The sequence below is a fragment of the Macaca thibetana genome, chromosome 18 (assembly GCF_024542745.1).
Source record: "Macaca thibetana thibetana isolate TM-01 chromosome 18, ASM2454274v1, whole genome shotgun sequence".
Lineage (NCBI taxonomy): Eukaryota > Metazoa > Chordata > Mammalia > Primates > Cercopithecidae > Macaca > Macaca thibetana.
This window is the reverse complement of record NC_065595.1, coordinates 95,324-121,487: the sequence shown is the minus strand read 5'-3', so window position 1 is coordinate 121,487 and position 26,164 is coordinate 95,324. Positions and strand designations below refer to the sequence as shown.

Genomic DNA, 26,164 nt, shown 5'->3' with positions numbered 1-26,164 from the left:
CTAGATACCTTTGCACCTTGCCACAAAACTCCCACTCGCAATCATTTTATGTGAAACCATCAAATATTAAATACCCTCACAGAATTGTGAATAAATTCACAATATCACTGCATGCTCTGGGGTTTATGATCTGGATTATCAGGTCAGGGAAACCCAAGCCTGAGGCCACACCTGGCTGGCAGCCAGGTGTACATGTGGCCTCTGCTCACACTTAAGCCTCGTATCTCATCCTGTGCCATGTGTTTCTGAAACCAGACATTAGTTTTGGAGAGTGTAGCCAGTGTTGGCACTTGACCCTGCCTCATCAGACTGGGGGGGTCCACTGTCCAGCTGCCCACAGTCCCAAGTTGCTGTGTGGACTCAGCAGGTGGCGAGTACTTGTGAAGCTCCTAGTGGGGTGCTGGTTCTCAGTGTGATCACATCTGTAATTTGCTGAGGAATTGAATTTGTAATTGTAATTTGAATCTTGGTGGCTGCCAGAACAATAGTGTGAATGAAAACTGTGCCAACCAGGGCATACTTGGGAAGGGCTGCATGCTGTATAAATTATTCAGAAAAGCTTTTTCAAAAAGACTTTGAAAGAGGGTTCTGGACTGTAATCTGTGTATCTGAGCTTAGGTCCATTTCCCCATCTACTTTCCTCAGAATGTGTGCAGATTCAGTGAAAAAAGATGGCCCATGATAGGCACATGATAAATCTGTCATTCTCTTTTTGAGGGATTACTTTATCTCTGGTATTCTCTTCCACTTAGTACACAGCAAAAATATTCATACGTTTTGTTTACTCAAAAGTCAAAAAAGTTTTTATTATCTGATATATAAAACCAAGAAAACTTTAATACATATGACATAGTTTTGTTTTTTTTAAAAGGAAAAAGTGGCAGAAGTACAGACCTGTGTAGAAAAATACACTCAAGCAGCTGTCCCAAGCAGTAATTCCTAAAATTATGAATAGCACACATCTCACTGAAAGTCTCATTTCTTAAAAAAAAAAACATTTGCTTAACAACTTAAAGTGATAAGAAATATAACCTTCCTTCTCGATAGCAGACCCAGTTATATAACAGACATTCAAGAATCAGCAATAACTTAGTAAAAGAACATCTCCTTTGTGAGAGTAACAGTATTAGTTTTAGTTCCACAGAAACCGCTTCTGACTGCTGGGGCACCGAACGACATGCCCTTCATCAGACAGCAAGTCTGGGGAGATGCGGATCCTCACAGGAGAGGTCACGGGGAAGCATCTTTGGTCTTCTCTGTGCTTAGGAACAAAGGACCAGCAATCCATTGCATACAAGTAACATCAAACACAGAGGCAGGAATTCACGACTCCTCAGCAAAAGCTATTTCTTACAAATAGAACTTACTTTTCACTTAATATTCAGAAAAAATGAAAATGCTGAGATGCAGTTTTCCCTCTTAGCAGTCCCATGTTCACGAAGTCAGGACAGTTCCGCCACTGACCAGCAGGTGGTGCTGGACCACAAGGAGAAGCAGCAGGAGGTGCGCGGCTGCGACAACCTAGAAAAATATTTTTTTACCTGTATCTGTATGAAAGATTTGGTCAAAGTTCTCAAAGTATCAATGTAACATTTTATTCCCAACATTGTATTCAAGCAAAACATATTATATAAAATTTAATTCTATCAAATAGGAATTTTTAAAATTACTAAATATATAAATGTTGCTGGAAGCTCAACATAAAGTGAGGATGAATTTAGTATTTGTTAAAAACCACTAAGTTCCACATGACTTCTTATAGTTGAAAATGAGAACTGCCAGGGACCATTCTAGAAATGAAGATTAGCATGTACTGTGACTTACAAAAAGAAACGTCTGTTTCAAAAAGCAAAGATGAGAACTCACATGCAAATGACTGCTTTCTCAAAGCCCTTGCTGGCCGTGTGCGATGCTTATCCTTCATTTCTGCTGAAAACATTTCAGAAATTGCCCTCGGAGTCTGTCAACCCACGGGAAAAGGGCTTAGATCCCAAATGGGACTGCTGAGCCCAGTCCAGCAGAGCTGCAGCAGAGCCCACCCTGGATTCCCCCTCGAGGCTGAATGGGCCATCTCTGTGGGTCACAAAAATAGTCCCTGGTCCGGTGCAGTGGCTCACACCTATAATCCTAGCATTTTGGGAGGCTGAGGGACGGATCACCTGAGGTCAGGAGTTCAAGCCCAGCCTAACCAACGTGGTGAAACCCGATCTCTACTAAAAATACAAAAATTAGCCGGGTATGGTGGCACGCGCCTGTAGTCCCAGCTCCTTGGGAGGCTGGGGCAGAATCGCTTGAACCCAGGAGGCAGAGGTTGCAGTGAGCTGCGATCACTCCAGCCTGGATGACAGAGCAAGACTCGGTCTCAAAACAAAAAACAGCCCCGGAACAATTCCACAGCTGCGGATGCCAGAAATGTGCTGGTGGAGCTCTCCTGCCCCAGCCGAATTATGACTATGAGCAGTGTGAAAATCTGGATTTCATCTCCGTGGTTGTACCTGTGACAGGTTTGGGTGTATTTCTTCTTCGTTTTTTTTCTCCCCCCCAAGACGGAGTCTCTTGCTCTGTGGCCCAGGCTGGAGTGCCGTGGCCGGATCTCGGCTCACTGCAAGCTCCGCCTCCCGGGTTTACGCCATTCTCCCGCCTCAGCCTCCCGAGTAGCTGGGACTACAGGCGCCGCCACCGCGCCCGGCTAATTTTTTGTATTTTTAGTAGAGACGGGGTTTCACCGTGTTAGCCAGGATGGTCTCGATCTCCTGACCTCGTGATCCGCCCGCCTCGGCCTCCCAAAGTGCTGGGATTATAGGCGTGAGCCACCTCGCCCGGCTGCATTCGTTGTTAAAAACCAGCCTGTCACATACATCAGCACAGCCGGCCTCGCCTGCAAGTCAGCAGAAAGCACAGCAAGAATGCTGAGACATATTTTGCATGGGCCAAGTTAAAAACATGAATTTGACTATTTTTATAAAGTAATTTTAAAGCTTCATTTTAAAAACAAAGTATTCGTAAAAATTTTTTAAAGCATTTGTTTACACTTGGTCAGATCTTTTCCATCACCTGGCAAAGGCGCGAAGAGCTGCACTCAGGCCTGGTACAGAGTTGTCTTCAGGCATTCATTTTAAGTTCGTGGCGAAATTGGATAAAAATAGGCAGTATTTGTGTTTCTATATCCAGAAGTTGAAACAAAGAGCTGAGTTGTTTCTGTGGTCAGAAAAACAACAACAAAGGAGGGGATGCAGTCTGCAGGTCCTGTCCCTGTCCTTACCCGGGAACTGGAGCCAGGATTTGGGGGCCTCTCAGTCTAGAGCGTGACCGCGGGCCCGTGCTCCTCCACGCCGCCCGGTGGCAGGGCCAGGCTGTGACGTGGGTCGGCCCGCAGGGAGCTGAGCAGCCGCTGGAGGCCGCCGTCCAGGGCCAGGTCCCGCTGCAGCCGCTGCGCCAGGCCCGCGCCGTTGACCCGGGAGAGGCTGCCCGCGGGGGCGCCCGGGGCCTGGGGGGGGCGTGCGGGCTCCAGCGTGCCCTCGATGACCACGTCGTTGTCCTCGTCGCTCTCCGCCTCGTCGGGGTGGAAGTTCTGCAGGACGCGCGGGGCGGGGGGACCCAGGAGGCCCGCGGTGCCGTCCGAGGGGGGTCCCGAGCTGCCCAGCGCGCGGCCGCCGCGCACCACGTTGTTGCGCTGGTTGGCGGGCTTGACGGTGACGATGAGGTTGTGGCTGTTGGCGATCATCATGTCCGTGACCTGGTCCAGCGTCTTCCCGGCCACCTCAATGCCGTTCACTTCCAGGACCTCGTCGTTCACAGCCAGCAGCCCGGTGCTCTCCGCCAGGCCCCCGGGGACCATGCGCGAGATGAAGATGCCGGGCACCTTCTCCAGCCCGTGCGGGGTCACGCGCACGCTGGCGCCGTCGCGGATGTAGAAGCCCAGCGGCTTCTCGCAGCCGTGCCGGTGCAGCCGCACTCGCCGGTGCGTCTCGGGGACCAGGTCCACATCGATGATGGACGACACGGGGCGGAAGTCGCGCGGGAGGCCGATGTCCAGGTGTGCGCGCCGCCGGGGTCCTTCGTCACGCAGCGCGCCCAGCGCCCGCCTCCGCCTGCACAGCGAGCCCGCGCCGAGGCTGCCACGCTCGGCCTCCTCTGCGGGAGAGGGGACAGTTAGAGGGACACACACCGAGCCCCGCCTGGGCCCTCGGCCGCCACCTGGCACTGCTGTTCCATCTGCGTGACGCCGAAGCACCCAGGTGCACAGGAGCGTCCCAGACCTGCAGGCTGGGCGGAAATCAGGCAAGCTCCAGTGCCGTCCCCTAAAATTAACTCTCTAGCGCTCTCCTTGCTGCTCCACAGGCACCAAACCAAAGGACTTACCGACTAAAAGGTGCTAGCAGGCACCTGCAGCAGAGAGAATCAATGGCAGAGGAGGGTTTGGGGCCCGGCGGACTGGCGAGTGCCTCAGCCTTCTGGGAGGCAGCAGGCTGGACTGGGGACTTCTTAAGCTTTGCCCATTCTCCCATATTTCCTTCTCTAAACTGTAAGATGGAGGCTTGTCTCTTTTTTTCTAAGGTTAATTACAACTAAGAGAGACGTTTCCTGCTTCTTCTTTCCTTTCTATGTGCAAGCCCCACCACAGTGTCTGCTAGTCAGCATTCAAGGCCCCTGAAGGTGTCGCTCAGTCGGGCGTGTGAGCATTTCCCTGCATTTTGGGTTAGCAGCTGATGAGGGGAGACAAGTGGACGAAGGAGTGGGAGCAGAGGACGGCTGCTTCCCTTCTGTGGGGCCCCACACACTGTCAGTGGTATCTGTAGGTAGTTGAAGCCTGAAGGCTGCACGGCTCCCTTCCTCAGGGACGCTGTGGGACCCGCCTGGCCACACCTGCCAGCCTGTGGCATGACACATTTGTGGCAGTGTGGAAACTTTACCCTAGAGTCGGGCTACTGCAAAATAAAAGTCCACTGAATTAATCAAGCAGAAACGTTGTAAGGAACTTAGTGTAAAGTAAAAATTTTAAGTGAAGACACTGGTGGCATTTGGAAACTCTGAATAAGGCATTTTCCTTGAGTCAGAAAAAAAAATATTGTTTAATTTTTATAGGAAGCCTCTTTTGTTTTTGACACACAAGGGTCTGTAAAACAGGTGTCTTGGGGAGCAGAGGGAAGGGCTTGCTCTGCGAGGCTTGGTCCTGTGGAGTTGGCGGCATCCACAGCAGCCTGCTCTTTGGGCTGGGGAGGCTCACATCTTTGCTTTGCCAGTGAAAGCCAGGAGGGCTGGGAGCCCAGGCAGAAGCAATGCCATAAACAGGCGCTCCTCAGAGCAGAGACCTCCAGACTCCAGGCGTCAGTCTGGCTTCTGCCTTTCAGTGAGCAGGCAGGGCCCATTATGACCTGCTTTGGAGATGGGGAATGCTGGGTGACAGTTCTGGAAAGGACTCGAAGGCAAATTACTTTCACCATGGAGGCAACATTCAGGCAGCCTGGAGGGGAGGCCAATGCTCAGGCATCACCTCTCTCAACCCAGCAGAGCCCATGGCTGCCTAGACAACGAGAAGGCCCTAGCACAGGCTCTGGAACATGCTGCAGGCAGCAGGGTTAGTGCACCCTGGAGCTGGGATGCCTCAGCATGAGAACTGTCTTCCTGGGAGCTGCATCCCGGCCAGCACTCCACACAGCTGCTCAGTGACGGAAGCCATCCATCATCCCTTATCAGCATCATTTATTACCCACGGACACAGTAAGGTCTGAAAGGGCTTTAGAAATAAGATGACTTTTAAAAACTACACCTGTAAACCCTGTTTACCCTGATGTGATTGTTAGGCATTGTATGCCTGTATCAAAATCTCATGTAACCCATAAATATATATACCTAATATGTACCCACAAAAATAGAAAAATAAATTAAAATTACACTTGTAATACTCCTTTCCAGCTGTGACCACCTTTCCTGCACACTCACACGTACACATGGATATGGTTGTCTGTGCTTGTTTTATAGAAACAGGATCTCAGTTTCTGGCCAGCACCCGGCCTCTCTGCACCTCACAGACTCTGCAAATGCTTACTGGGTGACTTCAGGGATACAGATGAGTGGATAAAGTCCCTGCTCTGAAGTAGCCATGAAGCAAGTGGGAGCCAGAGATACAGACTGAATTTTCCATACAGCCACACGGAGAGCACCGTGAGACACGATGTGCACAGGATACGATGGGAACAGTGCAGGGGCATCTGGGGAGGTGGCAGTGACGCTGCCCGGGGGGTGTGGATCCACAACAGAGTTGAAGAGAAGACGCCGGAGGGTGAGGGGCGCAGACTCTTCCCGTGATGAGGAGAGGCTGAGCCTTTAGCGTTCGTCTGGTCTGGCTGCCGCCGCAGGTTTGGATTAACCAAGGGCCTGGGACAGAGTGGGCTCTCCCTGGACTAAAAGCTAAACCTGAACAAAGGCATCTGCCTCATGGTGTGCTCATTCTAAGTGGGAGGGAATGTGGATCCACGGGGCCACAGATGGAGGTGTGGCAGCATCCGAGGCACAGTGCTCTGCCTGTTTTCCATGATATGGGCTCTTCCCAAGGGGTCTCCTTGGATGACAAATCTATGCACTTTCAAGAGGGCAGCCCTTCTGGCAAACTCATGCCTGCAAGAACACTGTCGTGCATGTGGCCATCCACATGCTCCTCCCCGGGGACAGGCCCTGTGCTCAGGGCTGTGAGCAGCAGGGCCCAGGAGAAGAGACTGAGGTTTTATGCAGGGCAGGTGAGGCCTGACTGTGATGCTGAGGGTCGGGGAGTAAGAAATGGTGTGTGTCCATGTGCGAAACAGCCTGGCTGGCTGTCCCACACACGGGCAGAGTACAGTGAGGCCTGGCCTGGGAGAGGTGACACCTCCTGTTCCAAGCATCCTCTCTCTACCACTGACTCAGAGTTTCAGATTCAATTTCACCTCCCTCCGGGAGCCAATTGTCTTCAAGTCCCAGTTCACAGCCACCCATCCCGGGAGCCCCACCCCTGTTCCGCATAGTGCATTCCCTTCCACCAAAACCACAAACCTGTCTGCGTCACAAGGGCCAGGCGACAGCATCTCAGCCATCCCCACAGGGCAGCAGGTGCTCTGGCCGCAGTGCACGGTGGACCGGATTAAGGCTTAAGCCCAGAACTGTGGGATACAGAGAAGGGCACAACGGGCCAGCCCCCTTCTCGTAAGGGGCTTATAAATCACAGGTAGACCAGGGTTCCCTGCACCAATAAAAGCAAGTGTGTGGACCTCTGCTTCCCGGGAGTCATGTAGTCCTTCCCATCCCTCCTGCTAAGTTCAACAAAAACCCTGGATGTTACATACAAAACATAAGATGATGCAGGAGAGAAGTCACACTAGCTGGGGCCTCAGGACCCGAGAAGCAACATGGCAGCAGCTCCTTGGGTTTTCTTTTAGCCTCGTCATCTCAGACTTGGAGCTGAAGGCATCAGCAACCTGGATGCACCAACAGTCATAGACCAAAAAGCCCCAACAAACGTCTGCTCTGTCTGTACGAAGATCAGAAAGAGGCAGCCTGAAAGGATGGAACACGTGTGGACAATAACTGCCCCACCTGCCGCATCCCACTCACGGAGCCTGGAGCCTCACCTCCTCAAGGCTAGAATGGGTGCCCAACAGCCCCTGGCTCTGGTGCTAGAGAGACTAAGCAGGAGTGAGGACCTCGCCTTTGGTCTTTTCTCCATGGACCCCACAGTCCTGAGGGGGCCTCTCCTCCCTCAAAACACTCAGGGGCCATCCTAACAGCCCCTCCTCCCGGCCAAGTCCCAATTACTGCAAATCCCTTCCCTGCACTCCAAACCCTCCAAACCTTGAGGGGCGTTGCCTCTGTGATGTGCTCTCCATGTGTCTAAAGGGCTCCACCTTTTAACTTTCATGGTTGGGTGTCTCCACCGGGTCCACACTGCTCTTCACATCACATCTGAATGTCATGCCCATAGTAAGAGGATGAAACTGTTGGGTCCTGGGCCTTCAAGGACTTGAGCAGGGGGGAGCCTTGTTTACCCACCTAACAATAATGTAAAATATAATCCTAGCCAACCTCAAATTAAACCTTTTGAAGATATGTATCGGGGGAACCCACCCCCAATATTTCCACATAAGTTCTTTCTATTTGCCATAAGTGTCGGCCGGCTGAGAAATAAAGAGAAAGAGTACAAAGAGAGGAATTTTACAGCTGAGCCACCGGGGATGACATCACATATCGGTAGGCCTGTGATGCCCACCTGAGCCTCAACCAGCAAGTTTTTTTTAAGGGTTTCAAAAGGGGAGGGGGTGTAGAACAGGGAGTAGGTACAAAGATCACATGCTTCAAAAGGCAAAAAGCAGAACTACCAATAAGGGTCTAACAAAGATCACATGCTTCTGAGGGAACAGGACAAAGGGAAAAAGCAGAACTACTGATAAGGGTCCAACAAAAACAAGGCAAAGGGCAAAAGCAGAACTACTGATAAGGGTCTGTGTTCAGCAGTGCACATACTATCTTGATAAACATCTTAAACAACCCGAAAATGGTTTGAGAGCAGAGAACTGGTCTAACCACAAATTTACCAGGGCAGAGTTTTTCCCCACCCTAGTAAGCCTGAGCGTACTGCAGGAGACCAGGGCGTATCTCAGTCCTTATCTCAACTGCACAAGACAGACGTTACCAGAGCAGCCGTTTCTACGCCTCCCCCCAGGAACACATGCCTTTCCCAGGGTATTAATATTAATATTCCTTGCTAGGAAAAGAATTTAGCGATATCTTCCCTACTTACACATCCATTTACAGGCTCTGCAAGAAGAAAAATATGGCTCTTTTTGCCTGACCCCACAGGCAGTCAGATCTTATGGTTGTCTTCCCGTTCCCTAAAAATTGCTGTTATTTTGTTCTTTTTCAAGGTGCACTGATTTCATATTGTTCAAACAGACTTTTACAATTTGTACAGTTAACACAATTTAAAAAATCAATTTGTACAGTTAACACGATTATCACAGTGGTCCTGAGGTGACGTATATCCTCAGTTTTCAAAGATAACAGGATTAAGAGATTAAAGACAGCCATAAGAAATTATGAAAGTATTATTTGGGAACTGATAAATGTCCATGAAATCGTCACAATTTATGTTCCTCTGCCATGGCTCCAGCTGGTCCCTCCATTTGGGGTCCCTGACTTCCCGCAACAGATATGTCTTTGTGTCTAAAACTTGGTAAAGGTTTGTTTTTAAAAAACGTGGTGTTGAATTGTTAAACCTCCAGGAAGTTGCCAGAAAACATTATAATTTATCATTTCCACTGGGTGTGGTGGCTCGCACCTGTAATCCCAGCACTTTGGGAGGCCAAGGTGGGGGGATCACCTGAGGTCAGGAGTTCGAAACCAGCCTGACCAACATGGTGAAACCCCGTCTCTACTAAAAATACAAAAATTAGCTGGGCGTCATGGCATCCGCCTGTAATCCCAGCTAGTAGGGAGACTGAGGCAAGACAATTGCTTGAATCTGGAAGGTGGGGGTTGCAGTGAGCTGAGATTGTGCCATTGCACTCCAGCTTGGGCAACAAGTGCAAAACTCCATCTCAAACAAACAGAAAATATTTCCACTGATTTCCTAACAAAACTACCACTTTGTCACCATCTGGACCTGTAAACAAATGTGACTGTTCCCTTGTATTTTTCCTTCTGAGAGGAAGGCAGGCATGTCAGTGGCATGGTCAGGTCGGCACCGACACAGCACACCACCCCAGTCATTAGTGTGTTCCTCCTCTCCACCGCACCCCAAGCAGAACAAAGGCCCACACGCAGGGCTGTGAGCGTCTCTCCTGGCAGCCCCACCTGGGTGCTGGAAGGCCCCAGTGGATTCTGCCAAGCAGGCAACTCAGTCTGGGGCACGTGTGCCATGGCAGACACTGCTGGCGTGACCCTCAGTCGGGGGGGCATCAGGACACCTTAAGTTCATTGAAAGTGACCGATTACAGCCTCCTCAATGGTCAGATCTAGTAGCCCCATATGAAACACAACGGCTCTGTGGCAGCCTTTTTAGAATAGTATTTTCAATTTTCTGGTAAATGTCCTCCGTAGAAAACGTCAGACAAGCAGGGGAGGCGTGTGCCTCTTTCATCCTGTCCTGGCTCCTGACATCCTCAGAGCACGAGACAGCCCACAGGGTACTCCACATTTCCACCTTCCCAGGGAACTTCAGGGGAGTGGACTGGCCCTCCCTGCAGACCAGGAAGGTCTGGTCCTCCCCCCACCATTCTCACAGAAGTCCCTTTAGGGGCCCTTCTCCACACTACAGCCCCTTCTTTCTTTTGGGGCCCCACAACTGCAAACACTTGAGGACCCAACAGGCTGGAGCCCGCTTAGATCTTGGTCGTGCTGGCCAGACCCTAACATCCCATGCCTACCCCTCTGGCCTTGGCCCTGTGCTCCAAGGGAGTTTCAGCGTATCGAAAGGTGCAGGGCCCAGGGTGTCACCATATGGAATAACTACCACTTCTCAGTGCAAGACACTGGTCAATCAAAACAGTGAAGGTTAACAATTACAAGTGACATCCACTGGGCCTCATGGGCCACACCCCCGCTGTGGGTCCTCTGTTGTGGTTCCTGCCTGAGAGCAACATGTTGCATGTGGATGTGTGTGCAGGATAACACATGGGCAGTGCTGAGGACAGGGCACGGCTCTTCATGCAGCAGCTCACTCAGGGCAACAAGCTTGGAGCAGGTACTCCTGGGGACACAGGCTCAGGGGTCCAGGGGCCTGGAATGGCCTGGATGGGGAAGGTCTTGTGTGTAACCCCCATGACAGGCAAGGCAGCAGCAACACCACGTTTCCAGACAGACTTGGGGTCCTGGAAGGAGGCACTGCAGAGGGTGGAGCTGGGGCCATGAGATGTGCCCAGGCCTGTCCTCAACTTCCTCCCCCAGTGTCTCTGGTGCTCTGAGCCACGTAGGGAGATGAGGACAACCACAGGAACACGGCCCATGATGAACGTGCAGGGGATTTCTGAGCAGCAGGGAATGGGTCCCCTCATGGTGCAGCACCTCTCAGGAGCAGGCACACAGACCACCCTGTGCAAAGGCAGGTTCTGAACCCTTGGGCCTGGGGTGCAGCTCGAGGGCACTCAGGTGAGGTCGATGCCATGGGTTCATAAACTAATTCTGAGTAACAGGAGGTTGATGAGCTAAGTAACGTCTGTCACTGTCAAATGGCTGTGTAAGCTGAAAGATGAACACGTTCATAGGCAGGGGGCAAAAAAGCAAGCGGCTCAGTGGAGGAAACAGGCCGACACCCTTCTTGGAGGAGGGCCAGCAAGTACATGCGACTCTGGTTCTTCCTGAACTCTTGACGGGATGGGCCGGCCATGGTCTGCACCCCAACCCCCTTCCCAGCATCCAAGGGCCCCGGGTGCGTTTGGTTCCAGCCACCCTGCCTGCTTCCAGTGAGCTGTGGCTGGGGTGAGAAAACACACAACCTGCCTGCCTGCAGTGGGAGGTGCAGGAAGGAACTGCCCGCATGCGGCTGCTCACACTGCAGCTGACCACTCACCCTGGCATGGGGACGAGGTGACTGAATTTCAGACAACAATCCATTTCTCCATCTCTTTCAATATGAACCACTGTGTATGGACTTCATTAGTGAAAAATTCCAGACTTTCTTAGAAATAAAATTTGTTTTAAAGAATACCCCATTTCTAAAATTCCAACTTTGATTTCTAAAATACCTTTTTAGAAGAAAAAAATTGTCACTGCTTCTTTTTCAAGCAGTATGTTAAATCTGGTATTTTCCACAAAGCAAACAATTCAAGGAGTCACATTTTTTAGGCAACTGTCTAACCACCCTCTCTCCCCATATCCTGTTTTCAAATTACATTTGTGTGTGTGTATGTGTGTGTGTGTGTGTGTGTGTAAATTTTTTTTTGGAGACTCTGTCACCCAGGCTGGAGTGCAGTGGCACAATCTCGGCTCACTGCAGCCTCCACCTCCCGGGTTCAAGCAATTCTCATGCTTCAACCTCCTGAGTAGCTAGGATTACAGACGTGAATCACCACACCCAGCTGTCAAATTAAATTATATTTTCTTCTTCCATTTCTATTTTGAAGTATCTGTAACAAGAGGGGAAATTGGAATCTGGTCTTATGAAGCTCTCATGGTTCCAAGTTTTCAAACTAAAGATTTTCTAATAAATATTTTCTTACAAACAACCCCTTCTGTCACATAAGGGTTTGACCTGAATTAAAACTATCCTGACTCTCCGGCAGGGAAGGGTGGAAACTGGTGAAGCTTCCAGGGTCCTTCTCCGGGACGGAGCCTGTCCAACTGCACTCTGGGGAAGGGAGAGAAACAGGAAGGCGTCGCCTTCACGCTCAGGTCGGTCGCTCAGGAAGGTGGCTGCGCGTGCCTGAGCGCTTGCGCCCGGGAGGAGGTAACCGTGGTCCCGAGACACGCCCTCTGCCCACGCCTCCCTGCTAGCCTGGCCAGACGCATGGGGTGCCCAATCGTCTTCATGGTGGCAGCTGCAGAGGTAACAACTCATGGGCATTTGGAGAACGCACCAGGCCCGTGCTCAATGTTGCACTTGATTCCTGCGAGTGCTCAACAAGGGAAGCACCAGACAGATGCCAAAATTTAGGCACAGCAGCACTGCTTTGCCTCCCTTGGCAGCACAGGGCTGCAGAAGGACGGCGGGGAACCCTCTGCCTCAAGGCGCCCCACCAGGACACACCCCTCCTCAGCGGTTCCTCTGCATGTTCTTTAGAATCCGATACATCAGGCCTGGATGGGAGATGGTGCCCTCGGGCACCAGAGCGTGTGGTCCACTTCACAGCCACACCCACCCCAATTCCTGATCTTCCCGAGTCTCCTGGCTCCCGCTGTTCCTCGTTCTCAAACCACTCGCTTCACTGCTTCTGATTCAACTTTTCGTCACCTAAAGTGAGAGATACAACCTCTTTCTTTCCCTCTCAGGATCAATGACTTGGTTTTAAGTCACCCTGGAGAGGAGCAGTCAGAGCTCACGCATCTGCCACACTTGATTTCAGGAGACGAGCGACTGTGAGGACCATGGTCACCTGGTGAATTGCCCAGGCCAAACGCCATGGCCTTGCCTGCTCACGGGCAAAGCAGCTGCCAGCTTCAATGGTAAGAAATCAATAAAGAAAGGAAGGAAGGAAGGAGGAAGCCGGAGGGGAGAGCACGTCTCAGTCTCTCAATGACGCCATCAGGACGCGCCCCGCCGGAGACCTCAGCTGCCAGATCAGCACGGCCTGTTAGGGCCTTGTCCAGTCCCAGCTTGTCCAAGGGTAGTTAAGACCAAATTCCCTCCCCATAATTAAACAGCATGTAGACACATACAAAAAATACCACAGAAGAACTACACCACTGGGTCAAAACACAGGCCAGAACAATATTTCACTTTTAAAGACAACATAAATGTCAACATTTTAAAAGTGTGCCACATTAGGTGAAAACAAAGCGGGTTGTGTACTAGTCTCAGAACTCATCGGCAGTTTTATCTTTTCCACAAAACTGTCTTCAAACGCCAAGACCTGTCTCCTTGGGGCATCTCCACAGGCCTGGTCTGCAGCATGCATTCTCAGGGGATTCTTCCGGGCTCACCTGGCCATGATCCCCAGCACCGAACAGCTCAAGAACACCGTCTACCCCCACCTGCCGGAGCAAATCTATTTTCCACCAAGACCAGGACTGTCGGCTCTCAGTCACCAAGGACACACCATGGTTGGAGGCGACCAGCATGTTCTGATGAGGGAGGTGACGGTGCCTGCCCCAGGACCCGTATGTACTGCAACAGGCAGCCTGCGGGGCATGTGCCAGAGGCCAGGGCCTGAGCAACACACACAGTGCTGCCCAGGTGGGCCCTGCACCCTTGCAGTAAGGGACAGCGTCAACCAACGAAAACACCACACACACAAAGTCCTAGTTTCCATCTAAGAAGTGTTTTCTGGAACTTTAAGCAATGTTTTATTTCCACAAATATGGGGGAAAAGGAACCCTATGGTGCATAATTCTTATCTTACTTTAGGGTCCTGTTTCTGGACTCAGTGGACTCAAGTGTAGCCAGGTCCAATCTCTGCACTTGCCTCTGGAATGTTCTGCCAACACCCTTCCCCCAGCAAAAGGCTGCGGGCAAGGAGAGGAGGCCATTCCCGGCCCTGACCCAGGAGGAGAGACGGGTAAGGAATGAGCAGACTTGAGTTTAAATTTTCATTGGAAGTATTTAAGAAACATCTCATGTTGGTCCTGGTTCTCTATTATTTCTCTCTATTAAAAATACCACCCGAAGGCCGGGCGCGGTGGCTCACGCCTGTAGTCCCAGCGCTTTGGGAGGCCGAGGCGGGCGAATCATGAGGTCAGAAGATTAAGACCATCCTGGCTAACACGGTGAAACCCCATCTCTACTAAAAATACAAAACATTAGCCGGGCGCAGTGATGGGACACCAACTCAACCTGCTTGGAAAGGGGCAAACACAGCCGTGCGCAGTGCTCATGCCTGTAATTCCAGCTACTTGGGAGGCTGAGGCAGGAGAATTGTGTGGGCCCAGGAGGCGGAGCTTGCAGTGAGCCGAGATCACGCCACTCACTCCAGCCTGGGCAACAGAGCGAGACTCCATCTCGGAAAAAAAAAAAACAAAAAACCACCCCACGTAATCTGTACTCACTAGAGAAAAACTGGAAGTAAAAATAATAATTGAAAAATCCCTGAAGCCCTAACTCACTCCTAGGTTACTGTAGTCAGCATTTGCTATGTCTCGTCCAACAAGCTGGGGTCACCTCAGGAAGGCCGACTCTGCCATGCCCACTGCCCTCCCCCCAAGCCCTCCGCCTGCAGCGTCCCTGGTCAGGCCGCGCTGCCTTTTGACAGGTCACTCTGGGTGGGGGTTTCCACCCTCCTGGGAAGTTTCTGGAACAGAAAGCAGGAGACACAGGAGCACCCAGGCCCCATCCCTCCCCCAGTTCCCGTGGAGCCAGCAGGGGGCGCCACAGCAGTCCAGCAACAGGCACCTGGTTGCCGACATTACTGGCCCATGCTCATTCCCTGTGCATTCTGCTTAAAAATTTTCAGAGAAAATTTACATAACATAAAATTAACCATTTTAACCATTTTAAAGTGTACCACTCAGTAGCTTTAGCATATTCACAACATAGTGGAACCATTACCAGCAATTACAGAACACTTCTATCACCCTAAAAAGAAAGTCCGTACCTCCCAATGCCTTCCTCTCCTCAGCCCGACAACCATTCATTACTTTCCGTCTCTATGGATTTTCCTGCCCTGGACACTTCATATAAATGGAATCTTACAACACGTGGCCTGTGTCTGGCTTTCTTTCACGTAGCATCATGAGTTAAATGTTCATCCACACTGTATAAGGAGGTCCGTGTTCCACTGTGTTGAGACACCACGTTTATTCATCCATTAATTTAATTTGGGTTGTTTCTAGTTTTGAGCTATTGTGAATAATGTTGTTGTGAACATTTATGTACATTTAACAAATGTTATATCAAATGTACATTTGATAAAGGGGGAAGAATGATAGCGTGTTGCTCTTTTGGTTTGGATGTTTAGTCTGGGCTTTCCAGAGAAGCAGAACCAAGTTTTTGTGTGGACATATGTTTTCCTTTCTGCCAGATATACACCTGGGGGTAGAATTGCTGGGTCATATGGTAACTCTATGTTGAACTTTTTGAGGAACTGCCAGACTGTTTTCTACAGTGGTTGAAACATTTTCTATTCCCACCAGCAGTTCTGAGGGTTATGATTTCTTCACATTCTTGACAATACTTGTTTCTGTCTGTCATTATCAGCCATCACAGTGGGTGTGAAGTGGTGTCTCACTGTAGTCTGGGTTTGCATTTCCCTGATGACTGATGATGTTGAGCATCTATTCCTGTGCTTACTGGCCACTTGTATATCTTTTTTGGAGAGAGGTCTCTTCAGATCCTTTGCCCATTTTCAGTTGGGCTGGGTTGTATGTCTTTCGTTTTTTTGAGACAGAGTCTCAGTCTGTTCCCCAAGCTGGAAAGCAGTGAGGTGATTTCAGCTCACTGCAACCTCTGCCTCCCAGGCTCAGGCCATTTCTGAGGCTGAGTGCCTCAACCTCCCAAGTAGCTGGGATTACAGGTGCCCACCACCATGCCTGGCTAATTTTTGCATCTTTAGCAGAGATGGTTTTGCCAACCTGACCTCAAGTGATCTGCCTGCCTCGTTCTCCCGAAGTGCTGGGATTACAGGCATGCACCACTATGCCCGGCTGGGTTGTTTTTTCTATTGACACGAGTATTCTTTACATATTCCGAGTAAGAGTCTCTTATAAGAAACATAACTTACAAATGCTTTCGTCCATTTTGTGAGGGGGTTCTGTTTCCTCAATAGTGTCCATTGACATACAACAGGTTTTAATTTGAAGAAGTTCAATTTATCTAATTTTTCCTTTTTGCTTGTGCTTTTGTTGTTATATTTAAGAAATCATTGCCTAATTCAAAGTCACATCCCTGTGCCATTCTAAGTAAAGTAGCAAATCACATTATCTGTTGCTCTGGTAGAAACAAGCACAAAAAACCAGAAACAGAAATGTCACCATATGCTTGGGGCCAGGCTTATGAGAACATTTCCATCGGCTTTGGAGAAGTGAGCCCTGAATATCAGGCATTATTAGAAGTTGTCTGGAACCAGCAGGATATAAAAATGAACAAACCGGAGACCGAAGTGGGCAGATCACAAAGTCAGGCGATTGAGACCATCCTGGCTAACACGGTGAAACCCCGTCTCTACTAAAAATAAAAAACATTAGCCGGGCGTGGTGGCAGACACCTGTAGTCCCAGCTGCTGGGGAGGCTGAGGCAGGAGAATGCCGTGAACCCGGGAGGCGGAGCCGAGATCGCGCCACTGCACTCCAGCCTGGGCGACAGAGCGAGATTCCATCTCAAAAAAAAAAACAAAAAAAACAAACCAACTACCCAATGTAGAAAGTCCTTATTTAAGAAATTAAGTACCATCATGTTCAGCCACTAGGTTCCCAACATCATGAGCGTGTGATGCACACTAGGAAGCATGTTGCTTGGGGCTATAGAAAAAGTTTGTCATGGAGGATAAAGACACGACTCAACTACCAGGGCAGGGGTCATGGCCGGACACCAACCCAACCTGCTTGGAAAGGGGCAAACGCAGCCGTGCGCAGTGGCTCACACCTATAATCCCAGCACTTTGGGAGGCCGAAGTGAGTGGATCATTTGAGGTCAGAAGTTTGAGAGCAGCTTGGCCAACATGGTGAGACCTCATCTCTACTAAAAATGCAAAAAGTAGCCAGGCGTGGTGGCACGCGCCTGTAATCCCAGCTACTTGGGAGGCTGAGGGAGGAGAATCACTTGAAGCCAGGAGGCAGAGGTTGCAGTGAGCCGCGATTGTGCCACTGCACTCCAATCTGGGTGACAGAGCAAGACTTCGTCTAAGAAAAGGGGCGAACCCTGGGGAGACATCACCTGGGAAGGGGGAAGAAGCAAACACTGATGTTGATTTTTTTCTGTTAAATGAATTTCTTCAAACAATGGCTTTTTCCTAAAAACCCTCAAAGTGGCCGGGCGTGGTGGCTCAAGCCTGTAATCCCAGCACTTTGGGAGGCCGAGACGGGCGGATCACGAGGTCAGGAGATCGAGACCATCCTGGCTAACACAATGAAACCCCGTCTCCACTAAAAATACAAAAAAATTAGCCGGGCGTGGTGGCGGCGCCTGTAGTCCCAGCTACTCGGGAGGCTGAGGCAGGAGAATGGCGGGAACCCGGGAGGCGGAGCTTGCAGTGAGCCGAGATCGCGCCACTGCACTCCAGCCTGGGTGACAGAGCGAGACTCCGCCTCAAAAAAAAAAAAAAAAAAAAAAAAAAAAACCCTCAAAGTAAAAATAAAGCAAACTCAGACACACTTTTCTCTGCCACGAGGAAATGGTTCCTCAGCTGGAGGTGGCCCCGGAACTGCTCCCCAGCAAGTGTGCTAAGCCTCCTTCGAAGCTTGTGGCTACTGCCTCACAGAAGCCGCTGCGTTGTGAGTCCTGGGGCAGTTTCCAGGTCACGACAGGTCACGAATGCCCAAATTTCCTTGGCTTTGTGGCTTCAGGATACAGGGAAAGGCAGTCAGTCTGTAGAGTTAGGGAAGCTCTGCCCAATCCCAGAGCCACCATCCACTGCCCGGACCAGTTCTGAGCCCAGTGTTAACACGTGTAAAATGGGATGTGCCACCCTCCCTCCCACAGGGCTCCTATAAAACCCCAAGGCAGGGCCTACGGCCCTCACCTTTTGTGCTGCAGCAAGTTCATAGCCAAGCCTGTTCTTTCCAGGTCCTGTGTCCGCTGACATGGAGGCTGGACTCCCACCTCCTCCGCTGACATGGAGGCTGGACTCCCACCTCCTCCGCTGACATGGAGGCTGGACTCCCACCTCCTCCCCTGACATGGATGCTGGACTCCCACCTCCTCAGGAAAGTCCCAGAGGCTCCATAAAACCTTCCCACCTATTTCCTCCTTGGTATTCCCAGACCTTGAGGCCAATGACAACTTCCTTTGACAGAGAGGGGAACTGAGGCTGGAGGCTGCTAGGTGACAGCAGGGTGACAGACAACTCCTGGGTTCAAGCAATCCTCTCACCTCGGCCTCCCAAAGTGCTGGGATTACAGGCATGAACCACCGCGCCTGCCCACAAGTGCTTTTAATCACAGTTTCCACTATGTCCACTTGGAAGAACTCAGTGCACTGAGAAAAGACTGACGGATGCAGCCCACATTTAGTTCACACTCAGGGGTAACAGCAGGATCCAGGTGCTTTGACTCCAGCACTGGGTGATGCAGGAGGACAACCTCCCAAAACACAGACCCCTTTGCCCAAGTAAAAAAATGTTCGTTGTAAAAAAACATGATCTCTCATGCATTTGTCTGTTCATTCCTAACCAATGCTCAGGGACAGCACCCAACACAGGCCAGGCTTTCTCCCACATGCTGGGATCAGAAGACTAAACAGACTGGAGAAAATGGATTAAACAAAGCAGAAATAAATGCCCCATAATCCTTCTTCCTAACAGTCTAGTACACACTTCCCCAGACTATTTAGTGCAGCTAACACATTCTAGATAGGAAACACATAACACTTTAATAATCGTTTTATTGCAGAAGTGTGAACATAATGTGTGTCTTAGCTCCAGCTGCCATAACAAAATACCACAGATGGCACAGCTTAAACTATGCACATTTATTTCTCACACTTCTGGAGGCTGGAAAGTCCCATATCAAGGTCCGGCTTGTCAGTTTCTGGGGAGGGCTCTCTTCCCGGCTGACAGACAGCTGCCTTCTTCCTGTATCCCCACGTGGCAGGGAGACCAAGATCTCTGGTGCCTCCTCCTCTGCTTATGACACAATCTGATTGGTCAAGGTTTCATCCTTACGATCTTATGTAACCTTCATCACCCCCTAAAGACCCTGTCTCCAGATACAGTCACACTGAGGGCTAGGACTTCGACATAAGAACCTGGGGTGACGTGGTCAATTCAGTGCACTACGCACACTGTTTTATAACTGTTCTCTTGCTGAGTGTATCTGAGTCACGTTCTCTGCCAGGGCACATCCTCATTCCACCACTGCAGGGATGTTAGGTGTTCGGGCTTTTGCCAAATGTTCACCATCACAAAAAACACCACAGTGAACAACCACACAGACCTGCCGCTGAGCATCTAGGGTGGTCACTTCCTAGATGCACGACTGCTGTATTTTATGTTAGTGTTTTCTGAGAGACACTCTCAGGCTTGTTTCTCTGAGACTCTGCAGGTCATACCTCTATATCCCAAAACTCCAACTGTCCACCAGCTCCAGTCACATTGGAGGTGAGTGCCTGCTGGGATGTCATGCTGGGAAGAGCGTGGCAAGTTCTGAGGGGCTTCCTGGAGGAAGTGACTTCCAAACGGGAGAAGAGGCTGGCTGTACCCTGAGGGTCTGTGGGAGGTGACCCAGAGGTGGTGGAGGACGAGAGAGCTCCTAGAGCCAGGATGAAGAGAGAAAGGCGGGGGTGGGGGGCAACTGATACATCTTGAAACAGAAATTCACATTTTTTCCTGAGAAGTACCAGTGGTATAGAGAAGCACATTAAAGAGGAAGGAATAACATTATAAAGTAGGAACTGGAGCAGGTAACTTGATCAGGTTTAAAGTATGCACATGTGCTTTTAATCAAGTTTTTCCTTGTGTCTCTACCTGAAATAACTCAACCCACTATGAAAAGACTGATGGACGCATCCCACATTTACTTTACACTCAGAATACATACCTATATTTCAAAACCAGTACCTCTTTATTTCAACTCCAGACCTAATGCCCAAGTAAGTGCCCACTTACAAGGTATACTTCCTACTCCCTTCAACACGAAAAACAGAACAAAGGCCCCGGAACCACCTCACGGCAGCTGGTCCTGAGTCTCATCCACTCGGGTCTCAACCTCAAGAGAAAGGCAGGCGACAGTCAGTGTTGGCCAGGGTGGGGAGAAGGGTCGCAGCTTGCTATGGAAGGGGGTGCAGGCACACATTTCTGTGGGGGACTGGAAGGGAAATACGGGAAAGAATAAAAGTACAAGTCAGCCTTGAAGAAAGCCTCCCCTCTCGTCGCCTGCTGTGGAGAAGGCTGAGCTCCTAACAGGGCGAACAGCTCACCAAAGTGGAAAAAAGCTCCTCCCTGGTGCCGCGGCGGCCACAGGCAAAACATGGTCTATGTAAACAGCCCTTCATGATCCTTGGAAAACAAACAGGACACACACACACGCACGGGATAAGTCACAGTCCAGCTGGGAAGCACGCATACACACATCATGGACATGAACGCGCACACACACATGCATGGGATGAACTGCAGTATAAATGGTAAGCACACACACATGCACACACAGGATAAATACCCCAAATGGGAAGCATACACACATATGCATGCAAACACACACACACGCACACGCACAGGCACAGGATAAATTACAGTCCAAATGGGAAGCACACACATGCACGAGATAAATCAATGCCCAAATGGGAAGCGCACACACACACAAACACACACACAGGATAAATCATAGTCCAAATGGGAAGCGTGCGTGCACACACACACAAAAAATCGCAGTCCAAATGGGAAGCACACACGTGCACGCTCACCCAACACACATGCATGAAATAAATCGCAGTCCAAATGGGAAGCTCACACACACACACACACACACACACACACACACACAGGCATGGGATAATCGTGGTCCAGCAAGATCACATATTGCCTTAGACAAGAAACTTTTTCTGTGCTTGATTCTTCCAGATACAGCTGTGGTTTGCTCCTAAGACCAACCCAGCACATGTGAGATGGGGAGACCTGGATTGCATCCGCGTGTCTGTCCCAGTGGAGATATCACTGGAAAAACTGCAGTGATCTCTATAAAAATCTCAACCACCCGCTCCCGGTAGGGTCAGCGCTGCACTCTAGGAAGAGAACGGGTCTGACTCCTCAAGGAGATGCCTCCGGGTCCAGGCTTTGTAAACCTGGGCCTTCCAGCCAGACTCCTCCGAGCTCAGTGTCCGCTGTTGCTGGGCTTAGAGGGGAGCCCCACTCCTTCACCGCCGACGCCTGCTCCCGGCTGCACCTGCCCTTGCAACAGTGTCTCCTCTCAAGAAAGGGAGAATCCTTCAGCCTTCGGTGCCTAAATGCTGAGAACCCATAAAGAGGAGCATCCCTGGAGAATCCCAGCTTGCAGCCATCCTCCCTCAAGCCCATTTCCAGTGTCCAACCTGGCTTTTTGGTCATTTTTGCTTTAGGAATGCCTCCGACCACAGCACTTTGGTAAAACCGTGTCCTAGCCCCCAGTCTCCCTAGCAATGTCGGCTCTCACCCCAGATGGTTCCTGCCAGGATGGGAGGGTGGAGCTCACAGAGTCTGAAGGAGTGCCACCTTCACACGGCACAAGCATCTTTACAGAGCACACGAGGCAGAAAACAGACGTCCACAAATCTGGGCAGATGGACACATGCCGACAGCATGGCAAGGTCCCCTCTCTTTGCCCTGCCCCATCACTTCCTAACGTGTGTAGGAGCAGGTCCACCCAAAACAGCATGAAGGTTTCAAGCCAGTGGCTCCTCTTCTGGGGAGGGAGTGAGGAAGGAGGAGCAGGAGGTAGGCAGAAGAACTCACTGGGCAGGTGGCGTCCTGCAGGGAGACAGAGACCACCACGCCAGAGCCCACAGAGAGCACTAACCACCACTGACACTTTCCCGTTTCATACATTTTTTCTGGGGCCATGAAGAGGAGGAGCCTGTCACAAAGCACCAGTGGGAACTCACTGCCCCCCAGACTTCCCGACGCATCGGCTGGCGAGCACCAGAAGCCAGCCCAGTGCCCACAGCCAAGCCCACGTGGTGTGGACCACAGCGCCTTCACGGGAAGGGCCTGAAGGTTGGCTGCAGTCATTTTTTTTTGTTGTTTTCAAACTGGAGGGGACCATTTTTCCTTGGTAAACCCCTGGCACTGAAATCACTCAGGTGAGCCTCGGTGATGAAGCCTCAGACTTCTTCAGGGTCCGGGGAGGATGAGCTCATCCCTGGAAGCCGGGCTCACATGCCCCAGACTGCAGCAACATGCCCTTCCACCCACGCCCGCTCCCTTGCCAGGGCGAGTCCTGCCTCCAGCGGGCCATTGGTCCCCAAATCCACCAGAGAAGGCCAACAGGACAGGGGAGTCCCCCGTGACATGCCACTGCCCCCCCGCTCAGGAGGCTTGCTTTAGGGTCCCCTGCTGCCCTGGGCCCACGTTACATCAGCTGTTCCATGCAAAGACTTGCAGAGCCAAGAGGGGAGGTGCAGGCAAGCTGTTAGGAGCACTGGTTTCTCAACGGTGTGGTCTCGCTGCCACCACTGGCCGCTGCCTGGGCCTTCCAGGCAGCGACTTCACCTCCTCCTCTGGTAACAAGCACAGTGGCGGATGCCCATGCCATGGGTTCCATGCATGGTGGTCACCATCACCATACGAAGTCCAAGAGCAAGAACTCTGCCAAGACACTATTACTATCAAAAGCAAATGGTTTGGGTAATGCAAAATCCAGAATGATCCTGCAGTTTATATTTTGGTTAGGAATGCGATGGTCAAAGACCTGAAGCCACACGAAGGCGCCGTGAGCGTGCTGCCTGGCCCATCTCAGAGGGGCACCCGGCTGCTGGGAGCTACGTTGCAGCTGGTCTCACCTCTGTCTAGGGAGGCAGAGCCTGACGGGAATGCCCCATTGTGCCTCAGAACGAAAGTTCAGTGGTCTGCAGAGAGGAGAGGAAAGGGGAAGCTGAATGTCCTGTGGAAAAGTGGCACAGAGGCCTGGCTGGGTGAACCAGGGCCTGGGAAGGGAATGGCCACTGGTGCGTCAGCTGCTCACCTGGGCCTGGGTGTCCAGGTCCTGAGCTGACTCCTGGTGATACCCCTCAGCAGCCCAGGTGGCAGAGGGGGCAAGGAGTGCCTGCTACCCGAGGCCTCTGCTTGGGAAGTTCCTGGCAGGAGAGCCAGGCGGGGCGTGGGCAGCCACAGCTGGGGCCGGCAGGTGAGGACACGTAGCTGGGAGGGGCGTACCTGGGAATGCAGCACTGTGCTCTTCCTGGGGCTGTGGCCTCACTGAGGCTCCCAGGCTACATGGAGGAGGCTCCGCTCCATGGTGTGCACCCCCCAGGCATCACGGGGGCCCTCCCAGGACCAACCCAGACAGTGTCAGGGGTCCTTGTTTTCTGCGGGCTGGGGCACACGGTGGCCTCTGGGTGTTTTCACACCCAGAACGGCAATCACATTCTCAAGCTTAACTGTCTCTATGGCACCGCGAATGGCAGGGCTGCTCGCCACTCCCTGGAGGAAGTGAGCCTGACCCCCCGTTCCCGCCAGTGAGCTTGGCATAGGCACCACATGCTCTTGGGTCCCCCTCATACAAGCTTTGTCGGGCGGCAGATGTCCACCTGCAGGCCCAGCCCTTCCTCATCACAACAGAGTCCACCACAGGGGACAGTCACAACTTAGCCCCATGGTTCTGCCCCCAGCAGACATGTAGTGATGTCAGGAGACATTCTAGTTAGCACAAGTGCGGGGGACGCTCCTGGTATCCAGATGGCAGAGGCCAGGGGCACCGATAGCTGTCCATGTGCAGATGCCCCACAGCAAAGAAATGTCCAGCCCAGAACGTCAGCAGTGCTGAGGGTAAGAACCCTGGCCTCACACGCACGTTTCCAGCGGGTTGGAAGGCGGCTCCTGCAGTGAGGCTGTTCGAAGGCCTGAATCTCATATGTGATCTTGACATTAGAACATGGGCTGCGACTGGAGAAGCAGCCTTGCAGGGGTGAGACAGGAAGGGGCGCCACCCTGAAGGCTCAGTCTGTGTGGCAACGACACCCACCGATGAGCCCTGCGTACCCTGACGTAGACTGGTGTGTCCAAGCATGCCAGTGACCCCAGGTCACACACCCCTGGGGGATAGGAGTGGTGGTGTCTGTCCCCTGGTCCCTCAGCCAAGTTAGCTGATGTCCCCAGCTGGGATGTCTGTGGAAGCTGTGGTCCTGATGCCACACACGCCAAGGCAGGCATCATGCTCTGGGCGCCGGGGGACCCAGTGTGCTTGGGTGCATTAAACACCCAGGCCACCAGGGACATGGTGACATGCCACTGTGAGCCCCCAAGAAGGCCTCATCTCCACACAGCGCTGCAGCCAGCTGGTGACAGACAGGTCTCAAAGGGAGGGAGCAACCCTACGTCTCTGCTTCCAAAGCCCGGCAGGCACGTCCTTCCCCTAAACTCAGCAGATCAGATCTCCCTCCCCTCTCCCCACAAGGAGGGTCTCCTCCCCAGTCTCCCTCACCAGCGACTGTGCCCCTGCCTCCTGCTCAAGGAAGAGCTTCTCTCTGCTGCCAACCTGGAACCTGGCCCTTCCCCTCCTTCCTGGCTGGGAGCTGCTTCCAGCTCCTGGTCTTCCTGATGGGCGTCGGCTCCCCTTTCCTTGTGTCCTCTCCCCCTGCACAGAGCATGTGTGGGGACAGGCAGCTGGATGAAGCACCTCAGAAATCCACTGCCCAAGGCTGCCCAGTAGACCTGTCCCTGGGAGGGAAGCAGCCTGGCCCCGCTGATAGAACCTGCATTTCAGTCAGACCCAGGGCTGCAGCGCACAACACATTTCCAGCGGAGAAGCCCTTTGCAGAGTTCAGAGCTCTGGCACGCCTCATGTTCAACTCCTCATCTTGCCACCTGCTTTTGTTATGCGAGAAACTGAGGCAGAAAGCAGGGAGGCAACACAGCTGGGTAGGGCCCAGCAGGGTCTCACCCCAAGCTCCCCAGCTGCTCACCCACAGTGCTCTGGGCCCCTCCCACTGCGACCTGTTTTTGACCTTGACCGTCTGTCTCCCACTCCCAAAATGCCTGTGACCAACTGGCCTGCCTTTGATGAAATGCTCAGAGGAACAGCAGCCACTTGCCCACTGGCCCCCAGCCCTCCCTGAAGGGTGGCAGCTGATGCCTGCGTGTATGAAGGCAGCTCCTGCCCCCAGTATCCACAAGGAGGGATAAACTCTCACATAGACAGTGAGGGTGTGACAGGCCCCGAAGAACAGGTTCTGTGTCCACTTTAGATGCTGGAACTACACTTAAAGAGCGGCCAGCTTTTACAGATACAAAAATAAACATGTTTGCCTTTGCTTGTTATTGCCAAGGAAGCCATCTTCCCCTGCTTTGACCCCTCAACTGCGAACGCATTTCCTATAACATCTGAAAATGTACACTGAAAATCAAGTCACATTTTAAGGTAATGTTTTTGGCCAATTTGTTCTGAGAACACATATAAAACTACATAAAAATAACTTCCACAGGGAAAAAAGGTGCAAATCCAACAGACACCCTTTCCAATCACCTAGACGTCACCTGGGTGTTGAAAACCACCTTGAGCCCAAATCCATCTGCACCATCAATTCTCTTGTGTCAGGTGCATCCACGGCGCTTATCAAAGCTGTTTTATTCTTCTAAAAATGACAACTTACTATTTTGGGCAGGACAAATGTTCCCGGAGAACTTTTAAATCTGATATTAAAGTTTTATTTCTTAGTTCCAGGTACAGGGCTAGACGTTTGGCTGAAGCTGTGTGTGCCACAACA

At 51.5% G+C, this 26,164-nt stretch overlaps 1 protein-coding gene across 1 annotated transcript; it reads right to left on the bottom strand.

Annotated features, from left to right (window-relative positions):
- Positions 1 to 775: 775 nt before the first annotated feature.
- Positions 776 to 7,070, bottom strand: LOC126941471 (partitioning defective 6 homolog gamma-like). The gene is given in 4 exon segments (XM_050768129.1): positions 776 to 3,375; positions 3,377 to 4,266; positions 6,134 to 6,378; positions 7,030 to 7,070. Coding segments are annotated over 4 exon segments (1,293 nt in total). The 3' UTR covers positions 776 to 3,258.
- Positions 7,071 to 26,164: the final 19,094 nt, after the last annotated feature.